Here is a 19,200-nt window from a genome sequence, read left to right as displayed (position 1 = left end):
TCAATGTGCATGCGCATAATGCAAACATGAAAACGTACTGAGTATACAGTCAGTCATAACTGAGGCCGAGGTCGTGGACTTCGTCAATGACATCCTTTACCTATTCTTTCCACAGAAAATGTGGAAATAATATGAATATATGGGGAATTTTCTTATTGCTGCAATATTACCGACGTAGTAGGCCTATATAAATTGGATGATCACTTTCGTCTGATCAATTGGTTGTTTTCAATATTGAGACGTCCGACGAGGCTGCATTTACCAATCACTGTTCTCATACTGCTAACAGGTAAGTTTAATGCCATGTAGTTTAATGCATGAGTAAATGCGATTCTAAGCACTTAAAATAATGCGATATTTTACAATCTAAAAACAAGTGTTAATATATTAACACATTCAGTTGTTTAACACTTGACAGTGTCTTTTGGTTTAATAGGCCACATGAATATCGAATCTAAACATTTGTTTCTTTTTTGAAAAAACTAGGAGGGAGGTGTTTTTTGTTGTTGTTGTCAAATATTATAAAATATTATTAGTAACAACAGTCAGGAAAGTTGTCTGGTCATTTTAAGCCAAACTTATGAGGTAAAATGAAAGAAAACCCACCTAGTGGCCTACTTTACTCGGGTTTTTTTTGCCACATTTTCTTTTATAATCCTCTAACTGTGGTATTCTATGTGGGAGATTTAAAGTCATAATTATGACTTTAGTTAAAACTTGCTCTGTTGTCCTATACTTTTGCTAATTTTGGTTAACAAATATCGGTGAGATATTTGTAACAGATATTTGTAAATTAAAGGTAGAACAAAAAACTACAGTAGAAATTTGTTCTTGTCCGAGCAACTCGTTAATTGGCACATAATTAAATTATGCTTATTATCGAATTTTTACGGTATTTGATACATGTCATAATTCTACGTTTGGTTTTCTATTGTTGAAGACACATCTGCATGTTTTCAAAACACAATTCATATGCTGTTGCGAAAAGCTCAAAATTAGGCCTAATTTAGTTTATTCAGTATTTATTTTGATCATTATTTATGCTTATTTTCATTATACATTTATTCATCAATAAATATTAGTAATTTTTAAATTGAATTATTTATTTTTGTTCTTTTATAACGTTTCTTTAAAGTTACCATGGCTACGCGAGGATTTGATTTGGACCCGGCAATGGTCATGCTTATTTTTTTCTTGTCTTTCAAGTATTTCGTATTTCGCCTAAATAGTCTGCAAATGTAAGAAAATATTGCGTCTTTATACTCAGTGAGAAAAAGTGTAATATCTTATTCATATTATTATAACTAATTGGATTCTTGTGAAAATTTCACAGAATGTAATGTTATGCAATGGATGAAGAAAGCAATAAATAAATAGATTGTGTTTTTATACGAATTGTTGTCTTTTTGAATCCAATAATCGTCAACATTGAAAGATACCATTTAAAAACAAATCTGACACGGGTTATTCCAGAAAATAGATGCACGCCCCCTATAGAGGAGTTCGGATTTCCGGACATTTTGTCCAGACATTGGAAATCCAGAATTTTAAAGTGTCCAAAGGCGAAAAAAATCAGCATAAATCTAGTTCAAAATCTGAAATCCTCAATTTGAATTTGAGAGACTCATCAGGACAATTCTGTGATTTTTCATTCATTTAATTGGATTTCCAAACTTTTTCCAGTGACACTGGCAACTGGAATTCCAGTCGTTTTCATGAAGCAAAGTTGGAATTCCAGACATTTCTTTTATTGAAAAGTCGCTCCACAGGGGGTGCACTTATTATCTGGAATAGCCCCATGCACGATCCTATCCACCTGCAGGCCGATGTCGGTATAGTTGTGAAAATTTAGCTGACGTAATTTTATGAAAGAAGAAGATAATATTAATAGACCCCACTGTCCGCAAATGACACACCTCTCTTCAAGTTTCAAGTTGAAATCAGTAGAGGAATCAGGATTTTTTTCGGGGAGGGGCGGGGGGCATGGGGAAAATGAATTTCAGGGGTAAAATCAACCATTTTTGCACAAAATTGCGGCAAAAAGTGGAAATTTTTTTAATTGTGAGCTTTTAGGGGGGAGGGAGAAGACTAGAGTTCTGTCACTGCTTGTAATTATCCTTATTTTCCAATATACAGTAATGTGTTTTTTGCATGATAGGCCTACCACGTCAAGTAAATGGACCCAAAAATTGTACACTGTAAATAAAAATGTTTAGGTTTAAACACTTATTTAAACACAAAATGAATACACTATTTAAACACTACCAGATTTTTACCATAGAAGGTGCCCCGTAAAATGTGAGCTGAACATCTCTTGTCCTCCTTTCGACCTGCCAAAAATGTATTGCCCAACCCCTAATCACGATAATAACAAGGTTAAGCACCACATATTAAAAGCAAACAACTAAAATTTGGTAACACTTCATGACAAATTAACATTTTTAATTATTTTCATTTACATATTCTGGAAATTAATAAGAAATGATAATGAGCCACAGAGTTTTACGATTTGAACATTGAATTTCTTTTGGCTATTATTGATCTCACAATCAATTTCAGAGATAATAATGGTGCATATTATGCGATATCTGCGATGTATAATAAACATATATTATTCAAAACAATCATTCGCTGATGCCTAATGTGAACAAAGCATTTCTATTTACATTACGTACCCGTACACTACATTGCGAAATAGCGGGATTTCCCAATTTAGTAATCGTCAATTCCGCAGTCAAAACAACAAACACTATTATGTTGGCGCGTTCGTCACAATTGATAAATGGAAATTCCCTACCCTATATCATGATATTATTTTTATGAAGAATTAAAATCGTCTGATTTTCGCATTTGTATTCCGATGCTTGATGGATTTGTCATCTATACATTACTAGTTCATATTATTTTAAAACATAAAGGCTCAATATTCTGTGCAGGGGATTCTGAGACAGATACCATCAAACTGAGGACAACGTATATTTATATTTCATTATACTACATCTATCCACTGACGAATGCTGTACTTCAGTAGGCGGTCTATATGCATTAGCCAAAGGCAAGCAGACCTAATAGCTATCACCAAAGAACAGAGGAAACGCGTGGAAGGTGAGTATTCAAATAAATTGCTGCTGATTATACGTAGGGGAAGGTGGGGCATAACGGACCCCCGGGGCAAAACGGAACCACCTGGAAAAATAGGCCTTGGCAATACTGCCGTCTATGCAAATTATATTGAGGAACACAAGTAGGCCTATGGCTACGAAGATTTACAACAAAAATTTTTATCTGAAACAATCCACTGACATTCGAGCAAGATCGAGTCAAAAAATTACTACCCGTCTGGTGTAAGATATGTAGATGTTTAATGCGCTGAAATTTTACTTCATTAATATCGGATTCCCAAATAATTGTGTATATTGTAAAGACGAAGGTACTAGCCATGAGCTGTATTAAGTGCATGGCCTATAGGCCTATGCTACGATGTATTTTGCATGCAACCAATTTCTAAAAAATCGGGTATGGGGCAAAACGGAACCCTAGGTGCGGGGCATAACGGAACAGGGTTCCGTTTTGCCCCGGGCGTTTTATCCCACAGATGGGTTCCGTTTTGCCCCAATTGGACATAACTTGTCTTCACTCAAGGAAATGTAGGCGTTATCTAGGGGCCTACTCGAACATGGTAAACACTTCGCTGAAACATAGACATATAACTATACCTACAGATGAATTAATGATTAAAAGTTAACCATTTACTCCACAGAGATGGTAGGCCTACTGAATATTTCTTTCTAATCAAATATTGGTCATAGGCCTACATATTATAGGCCTACTAAGTTAACCACTCACTCCACAGAGATGGTAGGCCCACTTAATATTGTAACTGAATATAGGCCTACATATAACTAGGACTAGGGCCTACCGATGGAACAACTAATATAAGTTTGCACCCAGGGTGCCGTTTTGCCCCGTAGGGATTTTTTTTGTTGAAAATATTTCTTCATTTTTATAAAAAAATTGTAAGATTCAAGTTATATTGGTTAATGGTATATTACAGGTAAATACAAACTTCAACTGAATATATAATTTTTACAGTCATATTACTTATGGTGACGTCACAGAGCATCCTCAAAGTTAAGTGTTCCGTTATGCCCCACCTTCCCCTATTAGAAACTGTAACAAATAGGCTCCTTTGTCAACTGAAAAATGTAGGGCGTCGTATTTAATGATCTGCTATATTATTTGTGATAATGAACGAATTGTGTTTAATATACTACCACCTGTCATCAATTTATTTTTGTTTCATAATACTGGGAATTCCCCGACTAAGACATGCATGTACGCATAACATACAATGTATCAATACTAGCAGTAAGCAGCTGCAACAATACCGATACACGGATAACACTAATATCCGCAGTAGATTGCTCCGTCATGGATACTAAAATCAGCCAGCAGTAGACACCCAGCAAACACAAAACGTTTTCGACATCATTCGCAAAAGGTTATAAAAGGTTGTCAAAAAACATTTAAATGTCGGGTTATATAAAGGGTATTAAGAGTATCAAACGTTTTCATTACCTTAAAAAACATTTTTTGATAATCTACTGCTCAGCAAACAAAAATGTCTTACAGAAAACGATTAAATGTCGGGTTATATAAAGGGTATAAAAACGTTTTAATAACATTCCAAAAACATTCTTGAAAACTTTATACAAAACATTCTAAACACAATGTTATTTTTGGGTTAAAAAAATATTTTGCGAAAAATGTTTGCACAAAATATTTTCAATAACGTTTTAAAAACGTTTTCATGACCTTTATATAACCCGACATTTAAATGTTATTAAAAGGTTTTGAAAAAAAACCATTTTAAGAACATTTCTGTGTTTGCTGGGTTCAAATATTTTAACATAATGTTATTTAAGTATTGACACAATATTTGGCAAAAATGTGTGCAAAAATAGTTTACAATAACATTTTTTGAAAACATTTAAAAATATTGTTGTAGTGTGTTTTCATACAAAACGTTTTAAACGTTATCATGACCTTTATATAACCCGGCATTTTAATGTTATTAAAACGTTTTTACCTAACCCAAAAGCCAAAATATAACTTATTTAAAACGTTTTTAAAACGTTTTTGTGTTTGCTGGGTAGCTACTTCATCAATACGAATATCAGCAGTAGATAGCTATAGGCCTCCTACATTATTACCATTAGTGGCTACTTCATTAATACCAATAACGGCAATAGATATCTACCGAACTTCATCCATACCATTATCAGCAGTAGATAGCTACTTCACCAATACCATTATCAGCAGTTGATAGCTACCGTAAAATGGGGTAACTTTGGGCACTTTTCAGAGTTTTTAAACCACTGCTTCCAAACAAAACCAATTATATTTCTAATTAACTCTTTTTTATAACATTACCATTCATTTCTACACCTTGAAGTTGAAAAACATTTTTTAATAACTTTGTAAGGGTGCCCTAGGGGTTAAAAATGACCTGACCAAAGTTACCCCGCCTTTGGGGCAACTTTGGTCACATTCCATTCCATGAAGGAATAAAAATAAAAATAAATTGATCTTCGCTGAATATGGGCAAGTTGTTGTTTTTTGTGACATTTGAAACCTTGAAAAATTAATCAAACACACATCCTTGCTCACAAATATCGATTTTTATTTTTCCGAAAAAAATGCTGATTTTTGGTCAAAAATCCCGCTTTTTTCGTAAATTTCAAGGAAATTACACATGAGCGACTATTATTTCTCCCAAACATATTTCTTAACAAATTGACACCAAATATGACTAAAAACAATATTGCTGTACGAAAATATGACCATTTAAAAAAATATATTTGACCGACCAAAGTTACCCCGCTGACCAAAGTTACCCCATTTTACGGTACTTCATCAATGTCATTATCAGCAGTAGATAGCTACTTCACCAATACCAATACCAGCAGTAGATAGCCACGTCACCAATTCTAATGTCATAGCTTCTTCATCAATACTAATATCAGCAGTAGATAGCCACTTCATCAATATCATTATCAGCCGTAGATAGCTATTTTATTAATACCATTATCAGCAGTAGATAGCTACTTCATCAATACCATTATCAGCAATAGTTAGCTACTTCATCAATACCATTATCAGCAGTAGATAGCTACTTCATCAATACCATTATCAGCAATAGATTGCTACTTCTTCACTGCCAATATAGTAGATAGCTACTTTATCAAAACCATTATCAGCAGTAGATAGATACTTCATCAAAACCATTATCAGCAGTAGATAGCTAATTCATCAATACCATTATCATCAGTAGATAGCTACTTCATTACCGCCATACCATTATCAGCATCTATCATAGAAGCTACTTCATTAATACCATTATCAGCAGTAGATAGCTATTTCATCAATACCATTATCAGCAGTAGATAGCTACCTCATCAATCTCATTATCAGCAGTAGATAAATGCTTCATCAATACCAATATCAGCAGTAGATAGCTATTTCATCAATACCAATACCAGCAGTAGATAACTACTTCATCAATACCAATATCAGTAGTAGATAACTACTTAATTAATACCATTATCAGCAGTAGATAGCTACTTTATCAATACCATTATCAACAATAGTTAGCTACTTCATCAATACCAATATCAGCAATAGTTAGCTACATCATCAATACCATTATCTGCAGTAGACAGCTACTTCATAAATACCATTATCAGCAGTAGATAGCTACTTCATAAATACCATTATCAGCAGTAGATAGCTGCTTCATCAATCTCATTATCAGCAATAGATAACTACTTCATAAATATCATTATTAGCAGTAGATAGCTACTTCATCAATACCATTATCAGCAATAGTTAGTTACTTCATTAATGCCATTATCAGCAGTAGATAGCTATTTCATCAATACCATTATCGGCAGTAGATAGCTATTTTATCAATACCATTATCAGCAGTAGATAGCTACTTCATCAATACCATTATCAGCAATAGTTAGCTACTTCATCAATACCATTATCAGCAATAGTTAGCTACTTCATCAATACCATTATCAGCAGTAGATAGCTACTTCATCAATACCATTATCAGCAATAGATTGCTACTTCATCACTGCCAATATAGTAGATAGCTACTTTATCAATACCATTATCAGCAATAGTTAGCTACTTCATCAATACCAATATCAGCAATAGTTAGCTACATCATCAATACCATTATCTGCAGTAGATAGCTACTTCATAAATACCATTATCAGCAGTAGATAGCTACTTCATAAATACCATTATCAGCAGTAGATAGCTGCTTCATCAATCTCATTATCAGCAATAGATAACTACTTCATAAATATCATTATCAGCAGTAGATAGCTACTTCATCAATACCATTATCAGCAGTAGATAGCTACTTCATAAATACCATTATCAGCAGTAGATAGCTATTTCATCAATACCATTATCAGCAGTAGATAGCTACTTCATCAATACCATTATCAACTGTAGATAGCTACTTCATCAATACCATTATCAACAGTAGATAGCTACTTCATCAATACCATTATCAGCAGTAGATAGCTATTTTGTCAATACCATTATCAGCAGTAGATAGCTACTTCATCAATACCATTATCAGCAGTAGATATCTGCTTCATCAATACCATTATCAGCAGTAGGTAGCTACTTCATCAATCTCATTATCAGCAGTAGATAAGTACTCAATCAATACCATTATCAGCAGTAGATAGCTACTTCATCAATACCAATATCAGCATTAGATAGCTACTTCATCAACACCACTATCGGCAGTAGATAGCTACTACTTCATCGATACCATTATCAGTATTGATAGCTACTTCATCAATACTTCTACAATACTAATAATATCATCAGTAGATAATTACTTATACCAGTAGATATAGGTACTCTATCAGTACCAGTATCAGCAGTCGTTAGCTACTTATCAGCAGTAGGTAGTTACCACACCAATATCAATATCAGCAGCAGATGACCATTTCATTAATACCAATATCAGCAGTATATAATTAGTTCATCAACACCAATATCAGCCACTTATGCAAGTTACAGATAGTTACTTCATTAGAGTCAAGCGGTAGCATGACCAGCAAGTTTTAAAAAAACGACTGATAAAGAAGAATAAACAGATGCACCGCGGACTATATTTACACGAAACAAAACGCTATTGTTCTGTGATATTTTTCGCTGGGTACAACATATATCTAAAACCATGCTAAATCTTATTTACTGTCCAAAGTGTAATATTTTAATAACTCATTAATTCAAAAGTTACACCAATCTTACAGTCAATTCGATTGTTTGATAATAAACAAACATTCTTGTATTATTTCACGCGGTATTTCGTAGCCAAAATTAGTGTAAAATCATAGCTAATCATACTGATATCCAGAATCTTTCGTCACTGCTACAGCCATACATGGCTGTCACTGTCGCACTACTTTTTGAGATTCACTTTCAAAATATACCCTAGCATTTTCCTGGATACTCTACATACAAATTCTGGATCCCATTCGCCAAAAAATTAAGTTTTTCACAATTCTTTTATTCTTTCCGGACCACAGCATACATTCATATTAATAAATACTCCACTTTCACACGTCGTTATATCGGGAGTGACGTCCCCGTGGCGAAGTGGTTAAGGCCATGGACTTCTAATCCACTTATGAAGTTTTGCCCAAGTTCGAAACTTCCCACCACCTTTTTTTTTAAATGTTTTATTAACCAATTTATTGTCATAAATCAAGAATAACACCATTTCGAACATCCATTGCTATTGTGATATTATATTTTGTTTCATCAAACAAACATGTTTGATTTTTTATTCACATTTAGGGCTAGGCCTAGGGCCTACTTTCACCATCCAGATGCTTTCACCATGCCTGATATCATGATATCTTCGTCATTTAAAACACATTTATCAGTGGCTCTGTTCACAGCTCAGACTGAAATTATATTTGGAATAAATATTATAAATTGTCACAAATTAAAATCACAAACAGCGAAAGATCGCCAACAACTGCCGCTGAATATTGTTATCCAACTAGATTTCCCCACAGGGCTATTAAGAACCACAAACCGCGAAATTTGGATATATAGGCCTACTAGATTGCCCTGCAGGGCTATAAAGAATCACACACCACGAAATATGGATATCCAACAAGCTTAAACTATAAATTAGCTCCCGATAGAGGGCAGGGCTTGATAAGGGAAATTAAAATCACAAACCGCGAAAGATCGCCGACAACCGCCGCTTAATAGGGATATCCAACTAGATTCCCCGCAGGGCTACAAAGAACCACAAACTGCGCAATTTGGATATCCAACCAGATTTCCCACAGGCCTATCGATTATAAAGAACCACAAACCGCGAAATATGGATATCCAACAAATTAAGACCACAAACCGCGAAAGATCAACAACAACTGCCGCTCAATCATGATGCAGTCATGTCTACAGTAGAATTCATCTCGACCTTTGCAGGACTTAACCCCATTAAAAGCTATTAAACCAAGATAACACTCATTGAAACAGCTCAACTGATTAAATCGGATCTTCTCTGGTTGTGCACAAGTGACTGTTTTCATGTGCGATATCGCAATAAAACTGGTATTCATAGCTTCAGTTGGGTAACCGATTATAAAGGAAACGAAAGGAAACAATGTTATGTGTGGCTTTGTTCACGAAATCAGACAATGTCGTGCTTTTTGTAAACCAGCATTCTTGAAAATGAGCAACATAATGATTTTTGACTTAACACGGTTTAGAAATAATTTCTTCATATTTTTGGTGTTATCTGTCGTTTACATGTCCTTCCTAAAACACAAAAGTACGACCCTCTCCAAACACCTAAATTAGCTAAAAATTTAGGACATGTTACAAAACTTTATTTTCTAGAACCTATTTAGAATAATTTAAATGTAGCTTTTACCGGTTTTTTGTGGCATCCTTCAGAAGTGAGCGGTCCGATACCAATATTTTCGGTCAAATCTCCATTCAAATAACACGGGGAGTTGGCTAGCTATGCCTTGCCCTCACTCATATTTTACAAAAGTACGACCATTTCTGAACATCTAACCTAGCTGTAATTTTAGGTCATGTTAGAGAAATATATTTGCTAGAAGTTTTGGAGAATAAATAAAATATTGGCTGGTTATTTTTCACACAGTGATGTTAACTAGGCAAGTGTCCATTCTCCCAACATACATCATTTGTAGGGGTCACGCGTCAATGGTGAGAGCACTGTGTATTGTGTATAGGAAAACGGACAGTAACTGCAGTATGTATTGATATCCAACTAGATTGCCCGCAGGGCTATAAAGAACCTCAAACCGCGGAATTTCGATATGCAACTATTGCCCCACAGGGCTTCAAAGAACCACAAGCCATGAAATATGGATATCCAACAAGCCAGATTATAAAGAACCACAAACCGCGAAATATGGATATCCAACAAATTAAGACCACAAACCGCGAAAGATCAACAACAACTGCAGCTCAATATTGATATCCAACTAGATTGCCCCGCAGGGCTATAAAGAACCACAAACAGCGAAATTTGGATATGTAACTAGATTGCCCCACATGGCTACAAAGAACCAGAAACCACGAAATATGGATACCAACAAGCTTAAACTATAAATTAGCTCCCGATAGAGGGCAGGGCTTGATGAAAACCACAAACCACGAAAGATCGCCGACAACCGCCGCTTAATAGGAATATCGAACTAGGTTGCCCCGCAGGGCTACAAAGAACCACAAACATTAAAACACGATTATATTGTCTACTCGGGGCATTTAGACGCTTCCGTAGTATAGGCTTAAATATAATGCGCATTTACCAGTTCCGACTTGAAGTAGGCCTAAATCGGACTTACTCTCTGTGTCTCTCTGGCATTGTCAACATTGGGTGTGTGTTGTTCATATTTACATTTTCTTTACATAGTTACGTTGCCTTGAATAATTAAAATATATTAAAATGTATATTGATCATTGTGTACGCCTCTTAACATTACAATCACGTGTGACAAGCAAGTTTTAAAAATAAACGACTGATAAAGTTTGGTTTAATTATTTATTGTCATGAATCCAGAATTGCAACTTCAAACATCTATTTTTCGTTTTATTTGTTTTATGGAGCACATCCTAACCTGATGACTTTCCAAGCTTGGAGCTGCTTGGCTACATTCATAAAAAGAAAAGAAATCTACCAAAAAACGTTGACAACGTAAAGAAATCAGCAAGTTTAAAAAACCCACCTCGGCTCACTTTTTGAAACTTGGTCCCATTTTAAACACCAACAGCAAATCAGTGTTTTTATTTTATTTCAACAGAACACAGCGTTTCCAACAAGATTACAAGCCTACGTGTTATTTGTTTAATTCAATCATTAATCATGATTATTATAAAACAAAACACAATAGGATATTGGCTTACCGTGCAAGAACAAGATAATAACCTTTCAGGTCGTTCCAGAAAGCTTACAAATTAATATCGCATCTGCACATTAAAGATACATAACACTTCTGGAAATGTTTTAAATTTATATAAATATGATAAAGTTTAAATCAGTACCTTTTACAAATGGGACCAAGTTTCAAAAAGTGAGCCGAGGTGGGTTTTTTTAAACTTGCTGATTTCTTTACGTTGTCAACGTTTTTTTGGTAGATTAGTACAATACTCACCAGTAAATTAGATACGGTAGGCCTATTAGCTTACTAATTTTAATCAATGTGTTCGACTGTTATTATAATGGTGCATGGCAGTAAGAGTTTTGAGCCCACAGTGTCAATCTCTATTATGAAAAAACTAAATTGAACTAGCTTGAAATTCTCCTGTGTCGTCTATATCTGTACCAAACTCGTGGAGCGATGGTTATTCGATGTAGGTTGCTTAGTGTTCTGCGCCTGTGTTGAATATTATAGAGCCCCGTCCCTGACAAATATAATGCTCTAAAATGTTTTTTAAGGTGTGTCTTATGCCATATAGTGGTCATCGTCTTTCTGCAAAGACGATTTTAAATCTTATTTAATTGCGGTATATTAATATGTGTTTTTTTATATCCCCAGTAAAGTAATCCGACAGTAGAATGGATTTCATGAATCTTCTCAAAGGTGCTACTACGGGATTCGATCCACCAGTTCATGTAAGTTTTAAGTGCTTTACTGTTAAGGGCTGGGGTATGAACGTTTGGACAGTATTTATTTTGGGACATTAGAGCACATCAGACATATCGAATTGCATTCTGAATATGAAGAATGTCATTCTGATATCAAATAATTTTTTGAAATTCGCAATTTAATACACATTTTATGGCAAATCAGTAAAATTGATATTTTTGATATTTAACAGTACTTGAAGTAAACTTTATAAATCTGATGATTTATACTTAAAGTGTATGTAGGTGGGATGAAAAGCCGACGATCAATTGAAAATTTTGACCTTTCGTATTGAAGATATGGATTTTTTTTCCAAAACACAAACAAAAATTAGGTCTTTTTGGGAAAAAATCCATATCTTCAATATGAAAGGTCAAAATTTTCAATTGACCGTCGGCTTTTCCTCCTGCTACATACACTTTAAGAATATATCATTAGATTTATATAATTTACTTCGAGGACTGTTATATATCAAAAATTTGAAAAATATCAAATTTTATAATTTGTCATAAAATTTGTATTATGTTGTGATTTTTATAAAATGAAAATTATTTGATATCAGAAAGACATGCTTCGTATTCAGAATGCAATTCGATAGGTCTGGGGTGCTCTCATGTCCCACAAAAAATACTGTCGAAACGCAATAAACGCTCATTTTGGATCCCTTAATGAAATACCATAAAAAATGTTAATAAGCACGTAATATGTCTATTAATGGACAAGAACGATTTGTTTAACTTTTTCAGTTTTACTTTTCTTTTAATTGACAAATATCTGTAACCAACCAATATTTACGATGTGGAAATCATTACCGTTTAGAACGTCTCAGGCATCCAAAACATTTCTCAAAGAGAAGTGCGAAGTACGCTGTTGATGATGATAACATGAGTCAAAAATATCTTATGCAAGGTGCAGGGTGACACAAACGGTGACAACTCTCTAGTCCAAAGGTTCCCTATTCCGAATGCTCCATAGTCCGAAGGTTCGCTAGTCCGAACACGTAATTTACCATTCGCTAGTTCGAATTCTGAAAAAGGTTCGCTAGTCCGAATATCGGGTTATCTATAGTCCGAGGGTTCGCTAGTCCGAATAATAAATAAGATTCTCTAGTCCTATAGAATAAGGCTCGCTAACCCTAACCCAAACCCTATCCTAAACCCTATCACTAACCCTTATTCTATATTCGGACTAGAGAACCTTCGGATTAGCGAACTTAATTTGGTTTTCGGACTTGCGACCCTTCGGACTAGAGAACCTTCGAACTAGCGACCCTTCGGACTAGAGAGAAGTCACGGACACAAACACCTGCACCGTTTTGAATTGATTCACAAGAAGTTTAAAAAACGTCTTCAAAAAAGTAAAAACTCTCATTACAATTATCATTTTCATTACAGATCACTCACAAAGGACGACAATTTCAGTACCAAACGAAAATCCGATTCCACAGTCTTCAAGAGCCAATTAAAACGGACGTCAAAATCAAAGATACTGCAACGGGGACCAGCGTTAATGTTCGTCACTTTGGACCTAAAGATGAAGCCGTAGATCTGGCAAAAGACAAATTGTTGGAAGAGCTACAACTGCTGAGGCACGTTCCTCAGCAAAGCGATCCGACCGCCTTTGAAGTCAATGAGAAACCGCCGTCGGGGCAACAACCTATGATTACGACCCATTTGACGGCAGAGACAAGTTATCAAAGTACCGACCACCTGAAGTATTCTGATATGATAACTCACAATCCTCCGATCGGCAGCGGTAAATTCGGTACCGTTTTCCGCGTCACTTTCAAACAGGGGTCTTACAAGGGTCACGTTTTAGCTGCCGCTAAGAATTTGCGCATAATGAACGCGAAGGAGATCCACATCTTGAAGACAGCTCACCATCCACACATTGTAAGGTTTATTGATTACATCCATGAAGGCATGATTTCCGTGATAGTTACCGAGTTGGCTGATGAATCACTCCGGGCACGTCTGAACAGAAATAGAGGTGGCGTCAGTGAGGCACTTCAGGAAAAGTGGATAACGGAATGCGCATCAGCCATCAAATATCTGCATGCCGGATTACCCAATGCAAATGGTACTTGGAAGCCTGTTGTTCATCGTGACATCAAAGCTGATAATTGCCTGCTGTTTGCTGGAGATTTGGTGAAATTATGTGATTTTGGAATCGCAGAAGAAACGGACCATACTACTGGTAAGTGATGAACAATTAATTGATCATTCACTCGCTCGCTCACTCCCTCAATCACTGACTCGGTCATATCAATCAATCAATTTCTACCATTTCGTGTCATTCATATGACATTTGTATGATGCTTTCCCTTTATCTGTCTTCCTTTCTTTCATTTTTTTAATCCTTTTTGATTTAATTTCTTCCTATTTGTTCATAATAATAATCAAACAACCCACTCAATTGATCATTGTCTTCATTCACTCACTCGCTCATGTAATAATGCCCTTCCTCACTCAATCACTGACTCGATCACATCAATCAATTTACTTTCTCTACCACTTCCATTCTGCCACTTCCTTTTCTGCCTTTCTCCCTTTCTGCCTTTATCTTTTTTCCTTCTTTCTCTCTTTCCTTTCTTCATTGGTTTACGGCTTTATCATTTTTTTGTTTCCTTATTGTCATTTTCATTTATCAGGCACTTGTTCCCGCAAAGGTACTGAAGCTTGGATGGCCCCAGAGCTACTCATGTCATCCAAATTCTCTACTGCGTCTGATATATATGCCTTCGGTGTTTTGATATGGGAAATCACAACCCAAGAGATGCCAACAGCCCACCAGGATGTCAGAGGAGCTCGTATATGGGGCCAACCAATCAGTAATATTAGACATACTTTTCCGAGGTATGTGGAGGACTTGCTCCCACTCTGCTGGAAGATAGACCGCCACGATCGTCCCACTATTGATGGTGTGATCGCCCGACTTCCACAAGGTAATTAGGAGTTACAGTTAAAGGCTTAATGTACGATTTTCTTCAAATTTTAAATTTGTCATTATATACTCAAAATGCTGAAATAATACTAGTAATAATGATCGGGAATGGTTTCTGTCCATTTTGAGCTGAAATAACGAGGTAACGTGAAAGAAACACTGCTTGTTATTTTGGTCGTTTAACACGCAGTTCTATGGGCGGACATAAAGTCATATTTTTTAATTATGACTTTATGTCGAACTTTGCTCTGTTTACCTACAAACACAACAAATTTGGCTGATTCCATTTAGGTGCAAGTTGTGACATGTGTAAACATTACAAATATGCCAAAAAATCAGGTTTGAAAAAATTAACCAAATTCATATTATAAGATCGTACATTATGACTTTAAGAACGGAGGGGTTGCTGAAGTGCTTATTTACTGCTGAAATTGGTGTTGATGAAGTAGTCATCTACTGATGAGTTAGAAGTAAAGGTTCCATCTCGTTTTAACATTACGCACCGAAGTGCGGGATTTGAATATGAACTTAGATATTTTGGATAAAAAAATATTCTCATATGTGTTTAATCATTTTATTTTTTCTTGGCAGGATCTCCTACCACAATTTCCAGCAACAATGACACCGGAAGTAGCGCTTCGACCGAATCAGAAATAGACCTGAAGTAGAACTGGAGATGAATATTGAGTAAAGCAGTCCGTGTAATGCTGGTTTCATACTACCCTGCCGCTTGCCGCTGAGCGGCGTGGCGCACGCGCATTGCAGACAAACGGACACAATAAAGGCTTGTCATTGGTTGAAACGCCCTGCCGCTTGCCGCAGCGGCAAGCGGCAGGAAAGTATGCTAGCTGGAGGCTTAAAAATTCCTTTCAAGGAAACATGAGGCAGTAAAATGGTTCGGATTAGTTTGAGCGGTAAACAATTTAATGTAAAATTTGCGGGTGGGTGAAATAAATGGAGCAATTTCAAGACAGATTGGAGCAGACTCTGCCCACCCTGACTGATTGAGAAATACTACTGGTATTAAAGGATTTGAAACGTTGCTATGTCGTAGTATTGGTTTTGTCGTATACAAGTTGTCCCAAAAGGCTTTGTACAAATGCAGTAGGCCTACGTGCCACAACGCACCAGACTTCCTGGTAATGTTGAGGTTCAATATATAATTTTTGCAATCTCAAAACTTTTAGCAAAGACGGGTTTTATTAAAGGCAATTCGCGGAGTAAAACTTCAAAATATCAAATAAAAAATAATAATACGAGCAGTTTATAATGCACAATATGCTCAAAGCGCACGCAGATACACCGAGATACATAATATACAACATATACAGCCTGTCTCAAAAATATTGTGCAAGTGAAAAGCGCCCTCTTTGGCAATTATAAAATACCGTTGTGACATGATGCTTACATCAACGTCAAGGACGTAGTCTTAGCTCTCAAATGTCGTTTGTTCTGTTCAATTTGCTTGTTTTAATCTCGAGATATGTTTAGTTAACAACGAAAGGGTAATATCACAATTGTGCCACTTTTACTAGGGAAGAGGGCTGTACATGTAAATCAATGATAGCATCAAGTTTATCAAGAGTTCATTCGTGAAATCAAAAGAATGCATCAATTACACAACAATACAAAATTGTTTTTACTGTTTTATCATGATACAGGTATAATGATTCTCTTTTTCCACTAATAAAACATATTAAAAGATAAAAAAATATTTCACATTCTGCTGTAAAATTAAATGCATGTGCATGTCAATGATTTTATCATTGTAAATACTGTTTTCTTTGTCACTCAAAACATGTTAAAAGACAAACAAATATTGCAGACTTATAGGTTAATGAACGCGTATTACTTGTTGGGAGAGAAATTAGACAAAATAATGCACACGCGCTGATGTTCTCTAGCAAAAGTGGCACAATTGTGATTTTACCCTTTTGTTGTTAACTAAACATATCTCGAGATTAAAACAAACAAATTGAACAGAACAAACGGCATTTGAGAGTTAAGACTGCGCCCTTGACGTTGATGTAAGCATCATGTCACAACGGTATTTTGTCATTGCCAAAGAGGGCGCTTTTCACTTGCACAATTATTTTTTCAGACAGGCTGCACATTAAAATAAGCAAAACAGTTCAGATCATCATAATGTAACGTACATATTGTATGATAAGCCATTTTGTAAATAGATGAATCTTTAGTAAAGGACTTATTCAATCAATACTCTTTTTTTTTAACGAAAACCAGTTTCTGATATAATGTATGTTTGGATTTGAGTTACCCCTGAATGCTGATATTGGTGTTGATGAAGTAGCTATCTACTGCTGATGATATTGGGATTGATAAAGTAGCTAAATCTAAATCTACTGCTGATATTTGTGTTGTTGAAGTAGCTATATCTACTGCTGCTGATATTTGGTGTTGTAGTTGCTGATATTGATGTTAATGAAGTACGGTAGCTATATGCTGATATTGGTGTTAATGAAATAGCTATCTACTGCTGATATTGGTATTGATAAAGTAGCCATCTAAATCTAATGCTGATTGGTGTTGTTGAAGTAGTCATCTGTTACTACCATTAATGAAGTACTGATAAAGGTGACATTGGTATTATATAAGTAGTCATCTACAATATCTTAGTTATTTATGACATCTAGAGGGTATACATTCAGTGCCAAAGCATTGCTTTATCAAAAGAAATAACTCCCCCACCCCACCCCCAAAAATACAAAACATTTTTTTGCATAACTTGACGTACATTTTGTTGATTTGAAAAATTCAAAAAGCTGTGAATAGAGGAATCCTTTTGCTACCCTCCCAAAGTTGTCCCTTTTCCAAACAATTTTTTTTTTCCTTTAATTTTCATGTATACGATAACCCAGTCACCCATGCAACCATCCATCTTGCAGTATTTAATTCATTGACATGTACGGACTTTTCTAGACGTTTTTATTGAGCTGGTGTTTCAAAAATGGTAAAATCAATTTAGGAGTTACAAAACATTCCTATGCACAGTACAGTATATAGAAAGCATAAACTTCTTATAAATATTTCTTTGGTTATGTAAAGCGTGATGTTATGTCAAAACTAGAATGAAATACTTTTGAATAGTCTGTTATTACTGTTATTTTATTCGTTTAATTTATACGGGGGGGGGGGGCGTTCTCGACTTTGGTTTGGGTAGGGCTGGGATTTCGAAACCATACCTCAAAAATATTTCAAATTTGACCAAACAAAGACCCCAACATATACAAATTTTTGATTATGTCTGTTAAATATTTACAGTAAATTAACACAATTCTGGAAATTTCTTTCAGGCAGCTTTCGAGATTTTTGAGGATTTTGTTTGGTAATAAAATCACCCAATCTTTACAAATACCTGAAAATTGCAACACGACGTCATACCAAAAAGACACACCAAATCTGCCTGGCAGCACCTCTTCCCCGTCCCGAAAGAATCCACGAAGATCCAACTATTGCTATTTTCCGGTCAAAAAAGTCCACTTTTTGGTCATAAGGCATTCCAAAAGTTTAACAAGTGCAATTTTTAAGGGGGTTTGGCGCACTTTTTACAAACAATATGTGCAAGCTCATTGTTCATTCGAAAAATGTTCTCTTTTTGGAAGTCCCTCCTTAAATCTTGCATACGGGCCTGTATTGAGGCGCTCATATACTGTAGGAGGTGCCATAACATTAGTTTCAAAGGACAATCATAGCATTGATGTGTATACGGTATTTTGCCAAACTGCTCCATCAAAATGATTAAGAGGCATTGAAAAAAGACGTAGAAACCTCTCCCCTTTAGACTCCCACAGGAAAGGCCGGAGTGTAATATAACATCTTTCCGTCACCTTTTGGAAACCCTATAGATCCACTTCTCTGGATAGGCCCGGGCTACTTTGCTGACAGGGTTCTTTTCCTTAAGGTGGTACTACACCCCTTGATAAATTTGTGACTATTTTTGCATTTTTCTCAAAAACTAATAATACACTGGTAACAAAAGTTATGTATATTATAGGGGCAAGGAATCCAGTTACTACAC

General features: G+C 35.5%; 1 protein-coding gene across 3 annotated transcripts; it reads left to right on the top strand.

Moving 5' to 3' along the window:
- The first annotated feature begins 33 nt into the window (after nucleotides 1-33).
- On the top strand, nucleotides 34-18,210 carry LOC140162419 (mitogen-activated protein kinase kinase kinase 20-like). 3 transcript variants are annotated; one of them, XM_072185648.1, is made up of 5 exons: nucleotides 34-289; nucleotides 12,129-12,205; nucleotides 13,613-14,414; nucleotides 14,869-15,162; nucleotides 15,753-18,210. In XM_072185648.1, the coding sequence occupies exons 2-5, from the start codon at nucleotides 12,149-12,151 to the stop codon at nucleotides 15,827-15,829; spliced, it is 1,230 nt and encodes a 409-aa protein (XP_072041749.1). In that variant the 5' UTR covers nucleotides 34-289; nucleotides 12,129-12,148; the 3' UTR covers nucleotides 15,830-18,210. The 3 variants fall into 3 exon arrangements, with proteins under 3 accessions (XP_072041749.1, XP_072041750.1, XP_072041748.1); XM_072185649.1 differs by lacking the exon at nucleotides 34-289 and adding an exon at nucleotides 2,821-3,105 and having other exon boundaries at nucleotides 12,134-12,205; XM_072185647.1 differs by lacking the exon at nucleotides 34-289 and adding an exon at nucleotides 2,822-3,105.
- The last annotated feature ends 990 nt before the right edge of the window (nucleotides 18,211-19,200 follow it).

The sequence above is a fragment of the Amphiura filiformis genome, chromosome 10 (genome assembly GCF_039555335.1).
Source record: "Amphiura filiformis chromosome 10, Afil_fr2py, whole genome shotgun sequence".
Classification (NCBI taxonomy): Eukaryota; Metazoa; Echinodermata; class Ophiuroidea; order Amphilepidida; family Amphiuridae; genus Amphiura; species Amphiura filiformis.
The sequence above is the reverse complement of the archived record's forward strand: the minus strand, read 5'-3'. Positions and strand labels throughout refer to the sequence as shown.

Bases quoted from the DNA above. Each gene is read 5' to 3' on its own strand.
- LOC140162419 (XM_072185648.1), top strand. From the start codon at position 12,149: ATGGATTTCATGAATCTTCTCAAAGGTGCTACTACGGGATTCGATCCA. The intron at 12,206-13,612 runs GTAAGTTTTAAG...TTTTCATTACAG, and splicing joins GATTCGATCCACCAGTTCAT to ATCACTCACAAAGGACGACA. The intron at 14,415-14,868 runs GTAAGTGATGAA...TTCATTTATCAG, and splicing joins AGAAACGGACCATACTACTG to GCACTTGTTCCCGCAAAGGT.